At 35.0% G+C, this 19,223-nt stretch overlaps 1 protein-coding gene across 1 annotated transcript in view; it reads left to right on the top strand.

Moving 5' to 3' along the window:
* Positions 1–19,223, top strand: part of SARNP (SAP domain containing ribonucleoprotein) — a 73,460-nt gene that overhangs the window by 3,832 nt on the left and 50,405 nt on the right. The window contains exons 3-6 of the mRNA XM_015814739.1: positions 5,044–5,090; positions 7,938–8,005; positions 12,783–12,834; positions 18,977–19,050. Of these exons, the coding sequence (XP_015670225.1) occupies positions 5,044–5,090; positions 7,938–8,005; positions 12,783–12,834; positions 18,977–19,050 (241 nt within the window). The remainder of the gene's footprint in view (positions 1–5,043; positions 5,091–7,937; positions 8,006–12,782; positions 12,835–18,976; positions 19,051–19,223) is intronic.

Below are 19,223 nucleotides of genomic sequence, written 5' to 3'. Positions count from 1 at the left end.
TGGGTAGCGGGTAGAGGGAGCTAGGAAATTACAGCCTGGATACTTTAACAACTGGACTAAGAAAATTGATCAAAAAAATTGTCAAGCATATTTAATAATACATTTTCCTGAAAAAAGAAGCAATATGATTGCTGTATGAAAGGATGGCTTAATTCAAAAGATATGGTGGGCTGACTCTGAATGTGTCATTTAAGTGAAACTGCACGCAGATTAAAAAATTAATGGGTTAAAAGAAGAATTTGCGATAAATTGTCACTATGTACAAACATCAAATATAAAATGTAAAAAATGTGATGTCTGAGGGCCTGAAACCTATGATGGAGAATGTAAATTAAAACACCAAGAGGAGAGGACCAGTGTAATAATGATGAATAAAATATGTGTTGTTACTTGCTTAACAACTGCCCTGTTTAGCAATCAATTGTTCAAAGTTACAGCATCACTAAAAACTAACTTTATGACTGGTCTTCACATTTATGACTGTCACAATGTCCTGCAGTACCATAATTGAGATTTGGGTGTCTATGGAGATTCTCAGTCATCCAGGTCATAGTTGTCCCAAAGATGCTTTTTCATGAGGCAACTGGACTTTCTTGTTTTTCTTTGAAGATGTTTTGCTTCTCATCCAAGAAGCTTCTTCAGCTCTGACTGGATGGTGTCTGGTCCAGTTGCCTCGTGAAAAAGCATCTTTGGGATGAGATTTGGGTGCTTTGCAACCAGTGGGTGTTTATGAGTACAGTACTGTAGCACCCTAAGGCCACGTGATTGCCATTTGCACACTTCACAACTGGTTTCTGAGAAGTTGTAAATAGAGAAGCTGGCAGTAAAATTGCAAGTCGCAATCATGTTTTGTCTCACTTAACTACTGGTGACTTGCACAATGACTATGGCACTTATAATGGATAGCTAGTCCCAATTGTGGTAATCAAACAAGGACTATCTGTAGCCCTTACCTGTAGACTTAATGATTGATTGGTTAGCAATTGTTCAAAGTTTGATGGACACCCCACACACACATACTTATAACCTGGTGTGAAGTTCCAACGACTGCCATTCCAGCAATCATAGCACATATTGAATGCTTGGCAACTGGCCCACATTTAGAGACATTTATAGCATCCTGTGGGCATATGACTGCGATTTACAGGGTTTTCACCCCAAAATTGGCATTTATTTTTGGTTTTTTGCAAAAATGACTTATAGCAAACAATGGGTTTGCTTTATAACTGCGGAATTTACTTTGTGATCATGGCATTCATTTTACAACCACTTTGTTTGCTTAATGACAAGGGCTATATGTACTTGTACTGGAATTAGAAACCAAGTACAGTTGTAATTATACAGAAAAACCTTTGATTCATAAACCTGGGGTACAAGAGGCAAGCTTTCTGCCCAAAATCCCCCCCATATAATATATCCATTGCATCTAAAGTAGCTTGGATTAGGCAATTAAATATAATTTTACAATATCCACAGTTATGTCATAATGAAATCTTTGTGTACACCATGTAAATGGACACAAATTACATCCTTGTAGAGTTAATAGACATGGATTCAGATACTCTTACCCCCAATTAATGCATTAAATCAAGGTTTTATTGTATGTAGAGGAGCACAACAGTACTCTAACAAGAGAGACCAAGAATAAATAAAACAATAAAATGCCTGTTATTTTTTTCTAGAGTAAGTTCAGCTCATTTTGTTCTTTTGAAATCTATGGGAAGGAAATCTTCACCAGACCCAAGGGTAATGTGAAATAAAAAGCTGTCAGAGAAACTGGAGGTTTTTAGATTTTCCAGGACAAAAGTCATTTTTGGCATGCTTGAAGATTGTTCATTCTCCAGTTCTTCTTTTCAGTAGATGGGGCTATAAGACAGTGATCCAATCAGTTCTTTAACCCTTATAGTATCTTTATGATTTCACTTTTAATAAACAAACCAAACATAAAATAATATTATATTATATTATAGAGGAAAGACAAAGAAATAAAGGATAGTAGCAATTAAAACAGAAATCAGGAAAGTGACTAAGAAAAGTTATTGGCTAACATATGCATATACATATATACATACATACTTCCAAATGATATACTAAACCAAAATACCATCTTTCTGATGCATTGGGCCTGCAGCTATTCAGATTACCCAAGCACCATGAGTGAGATGGATCTATGACTTCTGGAACCTTTAGTGTAGTCCCATCACGCTGGGAGGAGGCCAGCAAAATGCAGAATTACTAAATACGACACAAAAAGCAATACCAAAAACTGTAGGGACCAATCCAAAAATGAATTTTCCAAAAGGATAAAGAAGCAGAAATGGTTACTCCATAATCTGGAAAATTATTCAATAAAAATGAAATGACAACAATTTGCAAAATGGGAAAAATCCTGAAAATTTAAATACGTAGACCATTATGGAGGAAAAATTAATTAATATACTTTAAAAAACACAGAGTAAAAAATAAAATCTACATTAAATTACAATTATGTTCTTTATTTTGGAAGCAGTATTTATTTTAAGTAGTGTTAATGCAATTCAAAATCATAATACATTTTTCCATGCAACCAAAGCACAGATTCTCATTTAGTGACAGCCTTGACCTTTGCAGGTCTGTAAAGCAAAGGAAAGCTGAAGTAAGATCATAAGTACAGTCGCAGTTTCACTTAGTGACTATTTCACTTAACAACTGAGTTGCCAGTCGCAATTGTGGTCACTAAATGAGGGCTACCTATATCTTTGTGATTACAGATTTACACAACAATAATACTTTATAGATTAGCCATTAGACCATATCAAAATACAAAATGTAAAACACAGCTCAGTAATAAGGCCATATGTTAGAAAATAGAGTAAAAGACATAAGTAAAGGAAAATGCAAATCATATTTCTGTGTCACCACCTAAAATTTATAAATATACACAATCTCAGAATAGTTAAAATAAACATGGAGGATCTACTCATTATAATAGCTGTTGCAGAATACATTTCGCCTCATCTTATTACATTGCAACAACATAAAATTAAAGTTTTTGAAAAAATATAGCAAATTAATTCTTCAACTGAACAAATCCGAATGCTGAGATTAATCTTGGAGGGACGTAAATATAATTCCAATCTACATAGATACAGACTGCTATCCTATCCCATTGGATTTATAGAATTTATTATTTCTTTTGTGGTTGTAAAGAGATCTCTAACCTCAAAGGGGATATCTAACATTGGATTGTTCTTCCATGGAGGACTGAGTTTTGTTTTTACCATTTGGCAACAAATTCTGGCTAACTCTGGCACTGATTTGTCTCTATTAAAGTGCTGCCAAAGAAAAAAAAATAGCCCTTCTTTTTGGTCTCCAATGCTGGCATCTGAGATTTAGGAATAATGATTTTTCTTCTTATAATTTGCATACAATATAATTGAATCATTTGTGTTCTAAAAGTGAGCATTAGTAAAAAAAACAACTGAATGAAGAACATGCCAGCTAAAAAAAACGTCTATACATTTACTTGTATATTTTAAACAATATGCCAAATGTGTTTCTCCTGTTACAGATCAGTTGCAAAATAGGCTTGGGTCATGTTTAATGGGACTATTTAATCTAATATATCTAGATTCATATACCACACCAAAGTATAACTTAATATAGTTTGGCCTAGGTCCCTTTCTCACATCTTAGTACAAGCCACAAAATATCTTAAGCATCAAACTGGTTTTGGCTTGTTCAAACTAAAACTGAAAACTGTAATCAAATAGATTTGTTTTTAACTAAATAATACAGGAGTATGGTGGCTCATGTGGTTAGGACATAGGGCTGTCAATTGGCAGGTTCGTGTTTGAGACCCGTTTGCTGTCGTGGTAGGGTGAGCTCCTGTCATTCGCTCCAGCTCCTGCAGGCTCAGCAGTTTGAAAGCAGGCAACCATGAGTAGCTAGATGGGTACCACTTCAGTGGGGACATGAAAGGAGCCCCCAACCAGTCATCCTCTGGGCAACGGTGATGATGCTGGCTAGTCCTTTCAACCCAGAAGCACCTCGATACTTCCGACATGGGAGTGAGCAAGCAAGCTAAACAATAGAATACCTTGCAGACATAAAGAAAATATGCCCTGGAATTCAAGAAGACTGCGTGGATACAATTATGTTGGTTTTTGGCAACACTATCATTTGTTGCTGCATTGTTTTGGAATGTTTTTTGACTTCCCAGTGTGGCCTACAGCTTCAATATTCCCTTTGGTACTGTGGTTTTCCACCCAAGCGCTATTTAGCTTCCAGGGCCAATCAGATAGGAAAATTATTTATGCACAGATAATTGACATTAAAAAAAGTAGACCTTGTACCTGAGGGGAAAACTCTAGGATGATAATGGTGAATTGACATTAAAAAGATGACTTCCAGCTTTTATTATTTATTTATAACTACTTTCCTTTTAAACTTTCATTTTTAAAAATGTCAAAGCCATCCATTGTATAATAAATATAAAATGTAGAAATAACAAATGTTATACAGTCAACACAATAAATCAGCTATCAGTGCAGTTGTTGAAATGTTAGATGGGAACTGAAAAGAGAGTATTGGCCAAAAGATTTTTATTTAATGGTAGAAGCCCTAAACTGTACAGGTCTTCCTATGTACACAGTGTATAAATTAGTATTACAGTTCAATGTACTATTTCTACTTTGAGATGTTTTGGATAACTCTAAAAAGACAAATACATTAAAACAGAAAAATATTTTTAAATAAAGACAGAATAATATTTAAACTTCTAGGCCAGGCCACAGGCCGTGGACCAGTATTGGTCTATGGTCTGTTAGGAACCGGACTGCATAACTGGCGGGTAAGTGAGTGATGTTTCATCTGCACATGTGCAGGATTTAGGTTGCTCACGAAATCATCCCTCCCCCCAAATCCATGGAAAAATTGTGTTCCACAAAAACTAGTCCCTGGTGCCAGAAAGGTTGGGGACCACTGATCTAGGTTTCAATATGTCTTTGATTTATAATCAAAACTATTTTTATTAATAACTTCAATTTCCCCTGAATTATTTAGCTGAGGAAGAGGCAAATGAAGAAGATGTTTTGGGAGAAGAAACAGAAGTAAGTCTATGTCATACTATTATAGCATTAGTTCTTTAATCATGTAACGGTGGATATATTTGTGTAGGAATATTCTGTAAATGCTATATAATTTGTGTTAGCAGAATTCCTGTTCAGCAAGAATTTTTAATTTTGTTTCATTAACAAAATTTTACCTTCCATTTCTTCCATGCCTGAAAAGCATGATTAAGTGGTCTTTATATTATCCTTGAGTGAAGTAAATCTAGCCTGCAAATAAGTTAGAAATATTTTTATAACAAGTATTTAGAGGTCCATAGCAAAAAAAGGGGTCAATTTTTTGTTTTCATTTTCATTGCCATGTATTTTGATATTCAGCAAAGTCCTCAGAGTAGTTTGGCCCCAACAGTATAATATCCTCCACTCAGTGTGACTGCAGGGTGCCACGTCAAAATTGTGACTGGCTGTAAGCTAAGGGCATATACCGGTCCAGTATCTGATTTTTTAAATGTAAAAGATGCTGTGCTTCAGTGATTAGATGGCCTCGACATTGGTATTCGAACATAGATCTTTTTAACATTTATAAACATTGTGTCTACTAATCTAGGTGAAATGTTCATATATATTGCTAGTCCATGTATGATATGCCATGTGCTAAATAATATTTTTAAATGATGTAATTATTTTTATGAATGTTATTTTTTACAAATGTGTAAGGAATCATAACAAAACAACAAAGCATTATAATTCATATAGTTTAGCTTTTTCTAGGCTATGTGGATTATAATAAGAAAACATTCTATAATACAGTATTCAGAACAGTACTATTCACATTGTCATGTTTAGCGCATCTGTTTAACAGGATATTTTTCAGTACAGTAGAAGATTCATTTATGCTAGAAACTGAATAGTTTATGTAACTTCAGTAACTGACTATAATGGGGAAAATGTTTATGGTTTTTTTTTCAAATATATTTGAAACACAGTTTAAACTGCTTCTAATCGGTTTTGAAAATTGATTAAGTATAGCTATTAACTTCTTATAATTTCCATATTAATTGCTTAAATAAGTTTTAATTTTATGTAAAATCTTTGTAACAGAACTATTAGAAAGGACTCTAAAAGTATTAATGAGGAATAACAATCAGCTAAAATGGCATTACATCTTTTGTTCTTTATAAATGTTATAGATGTTGTGCTCTAAAATAATAAACTAATGCAAAAGTATGATTTATTTTAAGTAATTACACTTTCAAGATGCATAATCTTTCTGTCATGGTCATGGAATAACATAGTTCATTATGAATTTTGAATGTGATTCCTCACATGATTCATTACTTTCCCTGTCCTGTTCCCACATGTTTTTGAGATATTGCTGTATGGCCCATACTTTCATACATGCCTTCCTAAAGTATCCAAATAAGATTCTTAGATTACTTATTTTGCTTGTGCAGATTATGGAAATTTACTTTTTGTTACATATAACCAGACATTTAGAAAAAAATCAGCTTAAAGTTAGTCCATAAAAGTATAAAATGTTTGCAGGGCCTCCTTCTCAAAGTCAGCATAAATCAAAAAGCTCTTAGCAAAGAATAAAGGGAAGAAAACATTTTACACAAGTACTAATTGAACAGAATTGGATCAATCCATCCATCCTCTACTATCTTTTTTCTATGGCTGGCACAGAAACCAAATGTTGTAATGGTGTGTGTGTGTGTGTGTATAAAAAGCTGGCACATTGTCTGTATTAAATTCTTGAATGCCTATGACTATCAAGAGAGCTACTAAAGATATAAGCATAATTATTTCCAAAAATATCCAAATGTTATAGAAGTCAAACTTCGTAAATTCACATAAAAATAGTAATATTGGGGCATGTGGAAAAATTAATACTATATTGAACTGTAATTTTGTATGATCCCAAAGTTTATAAAATAATCAGATAAATTCTGACCTTTATGCTAGATTAGAGCTGGCGGCACAGTGGTTAGAATGCAGTTTTTCAGGCTAACTGCTCATTGGCAGGAGTTTGATCCTGACTAGCTCAAGCCTTCCATCCTTCCGAGGTCAGTAAAATGAGGACCCAGATTGTTGGGGAAAATATGCTGATATTGTAAACCGCCCAGAGAGTGCTTTAAAGCACTATGAAATGGTATATAAGTCTAAATGCTATTGCTAGGGCTATTGCACTTTTTCTTGACAATAGTTATTCTTGCTTTCTATGTGAAAAACACCAATTTTAGCTCTTCAATTCACTGGAGAAAAAAATTATCAATAGTATTGTGATTCTATAGCCTAAATGTACATGCATTTGTTATATATTTCTTTAAATTATCCCTAGCTTTTAATTGCTGGTTTGTTCTCTCTTCTATTTTCCTAGAAGGAAACTATGTATTTTACTTCAGCTTGGGAGCTATTCTGAGTCTTAATAGCAGGAATTATATTTACAGAAATGGAGAATACAAATGTATTTATTTTCCTAAAAGTCTTTGAGAAGAACATTGGATGCAGCTGAATGTCACTCTGGTTAGGAATAATTTTTTATAAGGATAACATTTTTAGGGTCCTGTCTGCACTCCACTCTCATAGGCTATCCAATAGACTGAACTACAATACAGATTAAATACTGGCCATGGTGCCCCCCCCATATATCTGTTAAATATTTCCTACCTCAAACTTGCAGACTTATCTGTTGACCAAGAGTTGTGGTTGTGGGGCTGGATCTGTTCAGAGATGAAATTCTGTGAATGTTTACTTTAATTCATAATTTACTCATTAATGTCTACTTCAGTAAGGCACATATGTAAGATTGGGCTGGAACTGTTTGTGCAGCCTATATTTGTTCTGCTTTGTAGGTTTACTCTCTAATTTTGAATATTTACATTGCAGGAAGAAGAACAGAAGCCCGTAGACAATCCCATCAAAGAGGATATGACTACAGAGACCTCTCCTGAAATGTAATTTTACTTCAGAATATATATTGGTCAAATATTACTCATTTATGTAGATTTTCAGAATTTATTTGCCATTTGTTTATTGCAATTCTGACTCTGTCTCATAAGCAAGTGGATTATGAATCTGGATTAAGAAGGATTAGTAATGGATTACATTTGAAATACTGTGACATTTTGGAAATCTCGAGTATGAGTACAAAGAAGCTAAATATAATTGACCTGAATAAAAAGCCAAATTTAATGAAATGTATTTAAAATAAGTATAGTCCAGAATTCTGTAATTTAACATCCAGTCCTCGTGACTCTTTTGTACTTAAGACAGATTTACCTGATCTCTAAATTTGTAATATTGCATGTATTTTACCTTTGATTTTGTTAAAAAAATTAACATTCTTCTCCAAAACATTTGAAATTGTGTTCTAGATAAAGGTCATTTATAGAACCTATAAAACCAAAGCTGTTATAGTTCTTTCTCCTCCCTCGAATGACATTGCTTTCTTATTTTTCTGCATATACATTGATTTTCCCTATATATATAATTTCAAATTTAGTTCTGCCAAGATTTCCTAGGCAAAAGAAAGATATTAGAAGTTACCCCTGTATTAACAAAGACAAAGCAAAGATACACAGTTTAACTTGCAGTGCCCATTCTCATTACACATCAAGGAACAGGCAAGTTGTAAAAGCAAATAGGGCCACCTGTGTCAACGACATGCTTTAAAAGCTAAAAGAGAGAGAAGCAAATTGCCCATTTGGCCTCAGTGCCATTCGTCAGCTGAACATTTGAAGTAAAACACAGTGTACTCCTGTGGCCCAGTCAAGCAAGCAGGCATTCAAATTGCGCTAAAAGAGGTCAAGGAGGGTGAACTTGTAGCTCGTCATGAAATTATCATATATGTTGCATACTGAAAATTGTGTTTAAGGTAAATAAACAATAGGCTTGCTTTCCAAGCTTAGATTTTAGCATTTGGAAATAATCCTGTAGAATGGTTTGTGGTACCTGAGAAGTCAAATTTTAATCCAGTTGTTTATGGAGTGATTTTGTACTACTTTTCAAACTAAAAGACTTTCAGATACATTAGGGGGGAAAAAACTTAAAATGCATTAAGAATACTAATTAAAACACAAATATGTTTGCAACAAAAGTGATACATTACAACATTAAAATAAGGATTGTAGTCTATTCCACTTTCACACCAATTTTAGGTAAACATAAGCTTCGTGATATTTATTGAAAGAATCTACTATGCTGTACATTGTATTTTTCTTAAAAGCAATAGTAAACAATCCTTTTAAATTGTTCGTTAAATTTATATAGTTACCGATCTCACTTCCATGACTCTTGGCAGTTTACAGAATTAGCAAAACAGGGCTTAGACAGGCAAAAATCTTATTCCTTTACAAATATATATTTGGTAGTTTAGATTAATATATATTTGGTAGTTTAGATTGTTATGCCAGTGGCTCTTTAAAGATCATGTGCAATCAGATGAATGCAATCTTACATCGATTCGTTCTTAGTTGTAATTTATAGTGCAGTGCAGTAAATGCAGCAGTGAAACTGGCATATTCGTTTTCTGTGACAACATCAAATCTGTTATTTCTTGGTGAATGTGATTAGACCATTGTTTGTTCAAAAGGAATAAATTGTTCCAAAATGAAATACGTTTGATTAAATCATAGCTGAACATTTAGTACAGTATCAGCTTCTTGGCAGCAGGGGGTGCCATTTCTCTATATCTATTGCAGGTTGCAAACAGTGCTTGCAGGGATAACAAATCCCTGTTTCCTGTTTTGAATTGCTTCCTGTGAAAAAGTCATTAAACCATTACTACCTTTCAGGACATAAAATAGAAAAACTGTCCAGGAATCTTGAACAAAAGCCATCCATTTCTCTAAATGGGAGACCTTAATGAGTCAGGCTATGACCCACTGTTTTATGGGAGCTGTTTGGAGGAGGAGGAGGAGGCCGTTTCATTTAGCCTGGGAACTTCCGAACTTTGTGTCTTCCACTTTTGTTTTTTCTTCCAAATCGCAACCTTGTTTTTAGAGCATAAACTTCCAAGCACATCTACTCCATTATATTTTGGTTCAAGCAGCTAACTGGCTTCCATTAAACATTGTTAAAGAAGTATATATTTGATATGGAGATAGGCCGAGCTATAAGTCAACCATAGCTATTTCACGAGCTATAACTCATTTGTTAATATAGGGTCATAAAAGGATAAAATTCTCAGGGGATGTAACATAGGCATTAGCTCTCTGGCTGGGATTGACTCCTTAGTATAAGTGACCTTTTTCCTTGTTTTGCTTTGTGTATGAGTGATTATATACTAAATGAAATCTCATTTATCTTCATACGGAAGGCATCCAAATATTTTAATATTCAGAAGTTCAAATAATAGTCCAGTTTACACTGGCTTGTAGGAGAGAAAGAGTGAATTTAAACTGCAGTGGTTCAGGCAGATTGAGTTCTTTTTTGTCAGCTGTCTTCCTTCTTCACCAATGTACTGTTTTTTTCTCATGCTTTTGAGTTAAATGACATTGTTTTCCTCAGAGCTGAAAATAATTTTATCCCTTTCAGTGTGGTATAGATAGCAGAAGTAAATTAACTAAAATACAAAAGTTATCACCGTATGATTAAATGAAGAGTTACAGTCAAGCCTCATATTTGATCCTTTGCTCATACACTTTGTTAAGGGAAATCTGGAATTCATGTGTTAAGTCAAAGCTTGCTTTGGTCAAAATAATATAGCTGTCTTCAAATTTCTTTTTGTGCTAAGTTGCTTTTATCCCAAAACTCATACTGCCTTATGGAGTATATTATTTTTTAGGTCCATATCATTCGCTCATCTATTTCTTTGTTAGACATGGAAAGTAAGAAAAAATATTTTAGCATAAAGTCTAATAACCTTTTTGAATTAGCATAAGGTTGCCTTCAAGGTATATTTCTACATATATTTTACCCATCTTATTAAATCTTTATCATACTATGAATTTTTCTTTAACCATCAGAATGGCAATTGAATATATTCTACCTCAATTGAATATATTCTGCCTTTACAACTGTATAAACTTTTTCATTAATGTAATGTGCCAGATTTCCTTAATAAGTTGATGTTACCACCTGAAGTATTTTAATAATTCTTCTGAGATTGCTAACATTTACCAATTAAACATTATTTTGTGGTAATATTCTAATTTGTAAAGTATAACACGATTGAGGTAATGTTTAGGGAACAATTATTCCAAGACAGAGTTTGAAGGGTTCCAGGGTTTTGCAGAGTAAATTGTTTACAGACAGAAGCCTCTTTGAATGTTGTGTAGTTACTCAAGATTTATAGGGAAAGCTAGTAATGCTTCACAGGAATATAACCACACAGAAAAAGCAGTCCATGTAGAATTGTTAAGCCTAAATAAGTGATGTTTTTAAGTAGATAGAATTCCGGCAAATAAGAACATCAAATGGAGTCCTTACTCTATTTGATAAAAAGCTCTCTTTATAAAAGACAGATAAATCCAGCACCGTGGATAGCACCAAATGAAATTTATTGTCTGAAATTCTCCCTTGCCTCAACAATGAGGATGTTGTCTCAGCAACAAGCTAAAGGTAGCCCAATCTATAATATGGGCAGCTCTTCATTCTCTGGAGAAGCCCAATTAAAAGATCCTCAGCTGTTACTGTAGCTGTAGAACTAAAAATTATTTGAGGGTTCATTCTCTAGATTCATGGCAGGGCAGCTTTTCTGACTGGAAGAGAGTTCATTTAAGATTGTCTTTCCTCTGAGAGTACAATTTCGTTGCTAGATTTTTCTGCTACATCTTGAAAGGAATGTTGTTTAATGAGCATGATAATAATACAACAGTGCTGCTTTTATAATTGTTGTGTCAAAAACGGACTATTTTCAGAATATCTATGTTAATTTATGGATCCATATATTTTCCTTATTTCTCAGTGTACCAAACCAAGGACTGGGAATTGTGCCAGCTCTAAAATTAGTGTAATATTTCTCTCATTTCATTATCAGAGAAAAATTAGGATAAATACATAGTTGTAGGGAAGGGAAGGTTACCAACAAAATTATCTTTGGTGACAGCTGGTTATGCTTAATTAGGCTTCAGAAACTCATATATTTGTAATGCCTGTGGTAAGCTTTCTCAACTTGATATTCTCCAGATATGGCTACATCTCCAAAATTCCACTCTTTTCAACCACTGTGATTGAGAATCTTTGGACTTGCAGTTCTTATGTATCTTGCTTGCATCATATTGGTGAAACTTTAGCTATGAGAAAGACAAAACACACATAGCAAAAGCAGACTTATATACCACTCCACAATGCTTTACAGCACTCTCTGAGTGGTTTACAATGTCAGCATATTGCCCCCAACAATCTGGGTCCTCATTTTACTGACCTCGGAAGGAGGCTGAGTCAACCTTGAACCAATCAGGATCAAACTCCTGATGTGTGGACAGAGTTATCCTGCCCCACTGCATACTAACCACTGCACCACAATGCCACATAGCTTGAAGTATGAGCATATTGTGTTCCATAATAGCCACAAGCAGGAAATAGCCCTGTCTTAATAACAGATCAAACATGGGATTCTATACATCCCAAAGCAAGGCCTTTTAGTGTCCATGGCTTGCAGTGCATCTCAAACCAGTAAGCATCCCTCATTCAGTAATGTATTTTTATGTCCATCAAACTGAATTTACTTTGTTTATAAGAGGCAAGTAATAATTTGTGTTCTGATCAATCTGTTTTGCTTTTATTTAGAAGTGCAGAAAAAAAGGTGGTGAAAATTACCTCAGAAATTCCTCAAATGGAGGTAAGTTGTCTTCTTGTACTTTCCAGGTACAGCACCCAAATATGGGAAATGTTTTCTGCCCAAACCATAATTTTGTCAATACAGCGGAGATTTAGCTAGTATTTTAGAGTGTAACAGACTTAGGTTTTCTAATTTTCTACCATGTTGCTTATCTTGTAATATTAGGTTGAGAATAGTTCACATATATTGACTTCCAGTATGAGTCATAACTGACTGAAGATGTCTCCACAAATGAACAGAGATGAAGACTGCTGTGAAGAATAAAAGACCAGTGGGTAGGTTGGTCTTTCAAATCTCTCTGGAGAAGGAGAGATTGAAAGATTGCCCATTGGTGCTCTAATTGGTAGCTTCTTACAAGGAGACCCTAAAACAATGGTCTCCTGTGGGTTTGAGTTCCAGGAGCTGAGGGAGATGACATCTTTGCTATCAGCAGCGCCAGAGCCTATTAAGCAAATCTAACTCACTTTCTAATCACACTTGGAAATGTTCAATTTAACCATTTATGGATATTAGGGAACTTCAACATGGCAAACTTAATTTGACACCTGATGAGTTTTAAATGGAGACTTGGCAAATTGGCAAAAAAGGGGTTGATTTAAGAAAGTTTTAAACAGATTAGGGGACCAGAGAAATTTGGTATAATGTATGCATATAAAAATGACTGAAATGAACCAATTTAGGTTTGATGAAATTTTCAAATGGACACTAGAAGGATCTAAAAGATTGGGCAGAAAAGAATTAAAATGGCTAAGCCGACTATAACTTTTTGTATTTTTAAGAGTTTTTTGAAACGTACTGAAATATTAATAACCATTATCTCAGAAAGGATACAGATTTCAATGAATTAGCTTTCAGAAGATGATGAGAAAAACTTTTACCTGACACAGACATTGTAGAGTTTCAAGGCATGGAAGATTCCAAAATCGACATTACCAAAATGGGAATACAAAAGACAAATCAAGAAAAGGATCTGGACATGGAACAGCTCTGACCAGAAATCCCAGACAGTATTTCTTTATGGGATGTACAAACTAAGCTGGTGAAAGTTTTGAGGACTCCTAAATGCCAAAGAGTGATGAAAGATAAAATCCTGTGATGCCACAGTAATGATTTAAAAGTCAAGATTATGCAGAGCAAAAAGAAGGAATATAAAGTTGGACTATTTGACCAGAGATAAACTATTTGTTTTATATTTCTTGTAACTCCTAGTGGCCTTTAGTGAACTAGGATTGAAAAGATGATTTTGGGGTTGCATATAGATACAAGGTAGGCTATGGAGAGAAGTGTTTCTTTATTTGTAACTTTAAAAGAGAGTGAATGTGCAAGATAAAAGATCATACAACTCACATAACAAGAAACTATGGCTTTCCATTTTGTTTGAACGATCTTTTAAGTCTCTTCTTCTTCTTCTTCTTCTTCTTCTTCTTATTATTATTATTATTATTATTATTATTATTATTATTATTATTATTATTATTATTAATTGGATTTATATACCGCCCTATCTTTCTTACGGGACTCAGGGCGGTGAACAGGCGATAATAAAAACCACAATAAATATACACAAATTTCTGTCTAAAATCAAATTAAATAACAGGCCTGCTCTAAAAATACCCCATACAAAACCCCCACTAAAACATAATCAAACTATGCCAGGCCGGCCGCACGGAATAGATGAGCCTTCAGGGCTCGGCGAAAAAGGCACAGGTCCGCAACTGTACGTAGGTCGGGGGGTAGGTCATTCCAGAGGGCAGGAGCTGCCACAGAGAAGGCTCTCGCCCTGGGGGTCGCCAGCCGGCATTGTCTGGCCGACGGCACCCTAAGAAGGCCCTCTCTGTGGGAGCGGACTGGTCGAAGGGAGGTGTTTGGTAGGAGGCGGTCTTGCAAATACCTAGGTCCATTGCCACGGAGCGCTTTAAATATTGTTACTAACACCTTGAAGCGCACCCGGAAGGCCACAGGCAGCCAGTGCAGCTCGTGCAGGAGAGGTGTTACATGGGAGTATCTAGAGGCCCCCAGGATCCCCCGCGCGGCCGCATTCTGAACTAGCTGGAGCCTCCGGGTGCACCTCAAGGGGAGCCCCATGTAGAGAGTGTTGCAATAGTCCAGGCAGGAAACAACGAGGGCTGGAGTGACCGTGCGTAGAGCGTCACGATCCAGAAATGTTGTATATTTGTTGTTCTAACTTGTTCTTTTCTGAATTGATCAGCTGAATTTTCAGCACTTTTTCTTGATTCTGTGCAATATTCTTGCTAATTCTTATGTAAGCAATCTCACTTATAATTTTTAAGAATACATATATTTTCTTTGTAAAAGTGCTATGTGCCGAATTTCAAATAATCTTTATGCTGGTTAAGCTATAGCTTGCTTTGTGTAGATAGGACAGGAAGAACATTAGTTATGCCAGGGCTTCTCTTGGGTCTTTTTATCATCCATTTATGATTGGGGTGTACAATATATTATGCTGCAATGCATAGCATTGAAACTTTGACCCAAGAATGAAGTATTATTGTGTTTGTTGAAAGAAAATGTCCTGCTTTTCATGGCAACTGAAATCTTGTTGCTGGCATGCAAATATCTTGCACTATAAAAAGTTGAGTCTTCAAAAAACTCTGTTGATATAAGTGTTGTTGAAGAGAGTGTAACAAGTGCTAATATAGTGCTTTCAGGGCAATAATTAACTGCCAATACTGATTGATTTTTCTGGTCTGTCAATTTCTGCTACCTTGATCATGTGGTATATTTAAACAAGCAAAAAGGGACTTCCGGTTTTGTGTCGTGGCGAGACGAACACAGGAAGGCAAGGCTCTGCCTCCGCACTCGATTTCACCCTGCTGGGGCCCTGAAAAGGGCCTAAAGTTGCCCCGAAGAGGCAATGGAGAAAGAGGGGTGCCTTGTCTATCATGGAGAAACGGCGGTCTCTCCATTTGATCCAAGGAAAGCCCTCTAAACCAGCAGGGGAAAGACCCGGCCATTAGCTGCTGACAACCGAAGAACAAAAGAGCATATGGTAAACAGCATGTTTGGACTGGGTGAGACTATTGATCCTTTCTTTACTATTTTTCAACTGAATTTCCTGGGAAAGGTTCCCAAGAAGCCTAAAACCTCCAGATATGAACAGAAGTGGCGTTTTAAATACGGGGGACAGAAATACATAATACTGAAGTGGAAGTAATACAAAACTACAGTTTTGATCAATTTGAGAACTAAGATAATTGTTAAGATTTTCTCTTTGAAAAAAAAACATTGAGGTGAAATATAAGAAATCAATCCTTTGTTTTAAGAGTGGAAAATGGACTTTGAATGACATTAGTGGTGGATTTGTGCACTATAATTTGCTTTGCTTGGTGATTCCTACCATGGCAATAAAGGAAAATATTTTGGCATACTCATCCTGACTTTCTTGGGTTATAAATACCTACTGAGCTTGGACTTTTAACTTCAAGAGCTAGTGGGAGAGAAAGAAAAATTTGACCTTGGACTATGCCTGGCTGGGAGAGACTTTTGAGCTGTTTTCAGAGAGGTTGAACATTTTGGATTACAACTTCGAACATTGTGGATTACAACCTTGCCTGATAGACAATTTTGGGGATATTTGAGACAAAGGGATTATTATAAAATATTGCTTTCAGAACTGAACTTATACTTTGAAACCTATTGGATTATAAAGAATACATATAAAGACCAGAAAACTAATTTCCAGGAATGATGACTCAAGAAAAAACAAACACCTTTCAGAAAGAAATACATTCTATGCTACAACTAATTCACCAAACAATTGTTGAATGCAAAAAGGATATAAAAAGAAATCATAATGAGACTAAAAACAATTTAGACAATATAAACAAGCAAATTTCCAAATTAAATCTACAACTAGAAAGCTCCCAGATAATGACTACAAAGTATGAACAAATAATCCAGAAATCAGAAGACGAAACAGAGGAAATGGATTTAGAGATAGAAGAGATAAAAGAACTGCAAGTCTTAGCTATAACAGCGAAAATGCAAAAGACCTTTTACCCCCTAGGTCTGCAAAATATATCTGACGGCAAAAAAAAAAGATTTTTAAAAAGGGAATATAGAGCTGTTAAGGGAAATGTCACAACTTGGGAGACAGGAAATGAAAAGAGAAATGGAGGGAGAAAGGAACTGGGAGTTGTTTAAGGAATATAAATGGGCAGAATTTCCCCCCCCCCCAAAAAAAAAAATACCCTACCTAAATTGTCTTCCTCATGCCAAGCAATTTTTACAAAAATAGAAAGAAAATCTCTGGACAATCTAATTGCCCTGGCTTGGAAAGTGACTTGGCAAAGAAAGAAAGAAAGAGTCAGATTTAGAAAATAGAAGATTTGACATTTTAGAGGGGGTATTATATTTTTAAATACTTCTTTGAATAAGATTAAAAGAACGGAAGACTTTTAGATATAATTAGACTTTTACAATGAAAGATATGATTTAGAATTAAGATAGCATTTTTTTCTCTTTTTTGATATGGAAAATATGAAGATAAGAGGAGGATTGATTTGAATAAAACTTTCAGCTATATAAATGTAATTAATATTGAGAAAATCATAACTGACAAAGATATTTCAAATACTGATGGGAAATCAAACTTTAACAAGAGCACAAAAAACAGGATATTGAGTTGACTATTGATTTATGAATTGATATTATTTTTATTTGTATGATATTAGTAAAATATGATGAAGATGCTTATATTTAACTTTGTACACATTAACAGTACCAAAAATTGTAATGGTGTAATGAAGGGAAAATGGAAAAAATATGGAAAAGAAAGGAGGATCAGGGGAAAAAATACTGGATTGTGTAGTATTGAACAGATTTATATTGAAAAAGTTAATGTTAAATATTTGAACACAGACAACATGTTGTTTACTAAGCACTAAAGACTGTAATTTTTAAAAATTAATAAAACTTTTATAAAAAACAAGCAGAAAGGTATTTTGAATGTTAAGTTTTATTTGTTTATTAGATTTGTATCTCTTCTTTCCTTCAGAAACTCAAGGCAATGAATATAGCAGTCAGGGAAGAAACTGTGGTGAACACACTTCTTTATGTAGGAGGAGATGCTGCAGTCTTTGAAAAAGGCACTGCTGCACTCCTTTCTTTAAGCAGTCAGTCCTGCCTTTAGTCCTTTTACTTTTGGGGTAGAAGTTGATGAGATATCAACTACAAAAAACTCTGGAAGACACAGATTTTCACCATTTCAGTCTAAGGTGCTGCTTTTAACCTGAGAAGCTCTATATCACTTGGGGCCTGATTATCTTTAGGACTACCACGTTTTCCCGAAAATAAGACCCAACCGGAAAATAAACCCTAGCATGATTTTTCAGGGCGCTCGTAATATAAGCTCCACCCAAAAATAAGCCCCAGTTAAGATCATCACCCAGACGGATGCATTTAGTACTGTATTTCCCCAAATATAAATCCTAACCAGAAAATGCATCTTTAGGAGCAAAAATTAATATAAGACCTGGTCTTATTTTTGGAGAAACACGGTAATTACAAGGGCAATTTGGAAATAAACCTCCGTTTGGTTATCAATGACAGACACTGGCAGATACTGAACTTTTATTATACACATTAGAAAATTACAACATTACATTATTTTTCGACATAATTGCCATTCAAATTGAGGCACTTGTCATAACGTCTGCAAAAGGTTTGAAATTCCTTAGTAGTAGTTACTTGGTGCCAAATCTGGGCTATAAGGGGGGGGTGATCAAAAACATCCCAACGGAACTGCTTCAAAAGTTCTTGGGTGCGTCTAGCGGTGTGTAGGCAAATAACACTTGTTTTGGATGGCTCGTGTTGTAACGTTTCACAGTAGACTTCTGAATTGATGGTCGAACCAGGCTCCATGAACTTCACTAGCAGTACTCCTTTGGCATCTTCACATTTGGCAGGATTTTCTATGGCACCACTTCCGGTGTGGTGTTGGTTCACGATAATGCTCGCCTGCTTCTATATGTCTTGTTTTCCAAAACTCAGAATAGCCAAGACTGCACTAAAAATGAAAGTTTGAAATGTACAAAAATGCAATAAATAAGCAACAAAATTAAATGCATTTCTTTTCTGTGTTGGCTATGTTAGATTGTGTGTATTTTATCTTTAATCTTAGAGAATGCAGAAGCGAGCAGAGAGATTCAATGTTCCTGTGAGCTTGGAAAGTAAGAAAGCTGCAAGAGCAGCTCGGTAAGTATGTATTTGATTATTATTGTTCCCTACAGCTGTTTAGTCATATAAATAGAAATGTATTCTGGGTGCATCCTCTAACTAGTCACTAGTGTCTTCTTAACTGGGGCAACTTCAACTAAGAATTTCTGGAATTTGAGTTGTGAACAGCTGTTATTTTGTAGGGATGCTTG

This window comes from Protobothrops mucrosquamatus, unplaced genomic scaffold (assembly GCF_001527695.2).
Source record: "Protobothrops mucrosquamatus isolate PMUCROS unplaced genomic scaffold, P.Mucros_1.0 scaffold280, whole genome shotgun sequence".
NCBI lineage: Eukaryota > Metazoa > Chordata > Lepidosauria > Squamata > Viperidae > Protobothrops > Protobothrops mucrosquamatus.
Note: the sequence above shows the minus strand (reverse complement) of the source record. Positions and strands in the feature narration are given on the sequence as shown.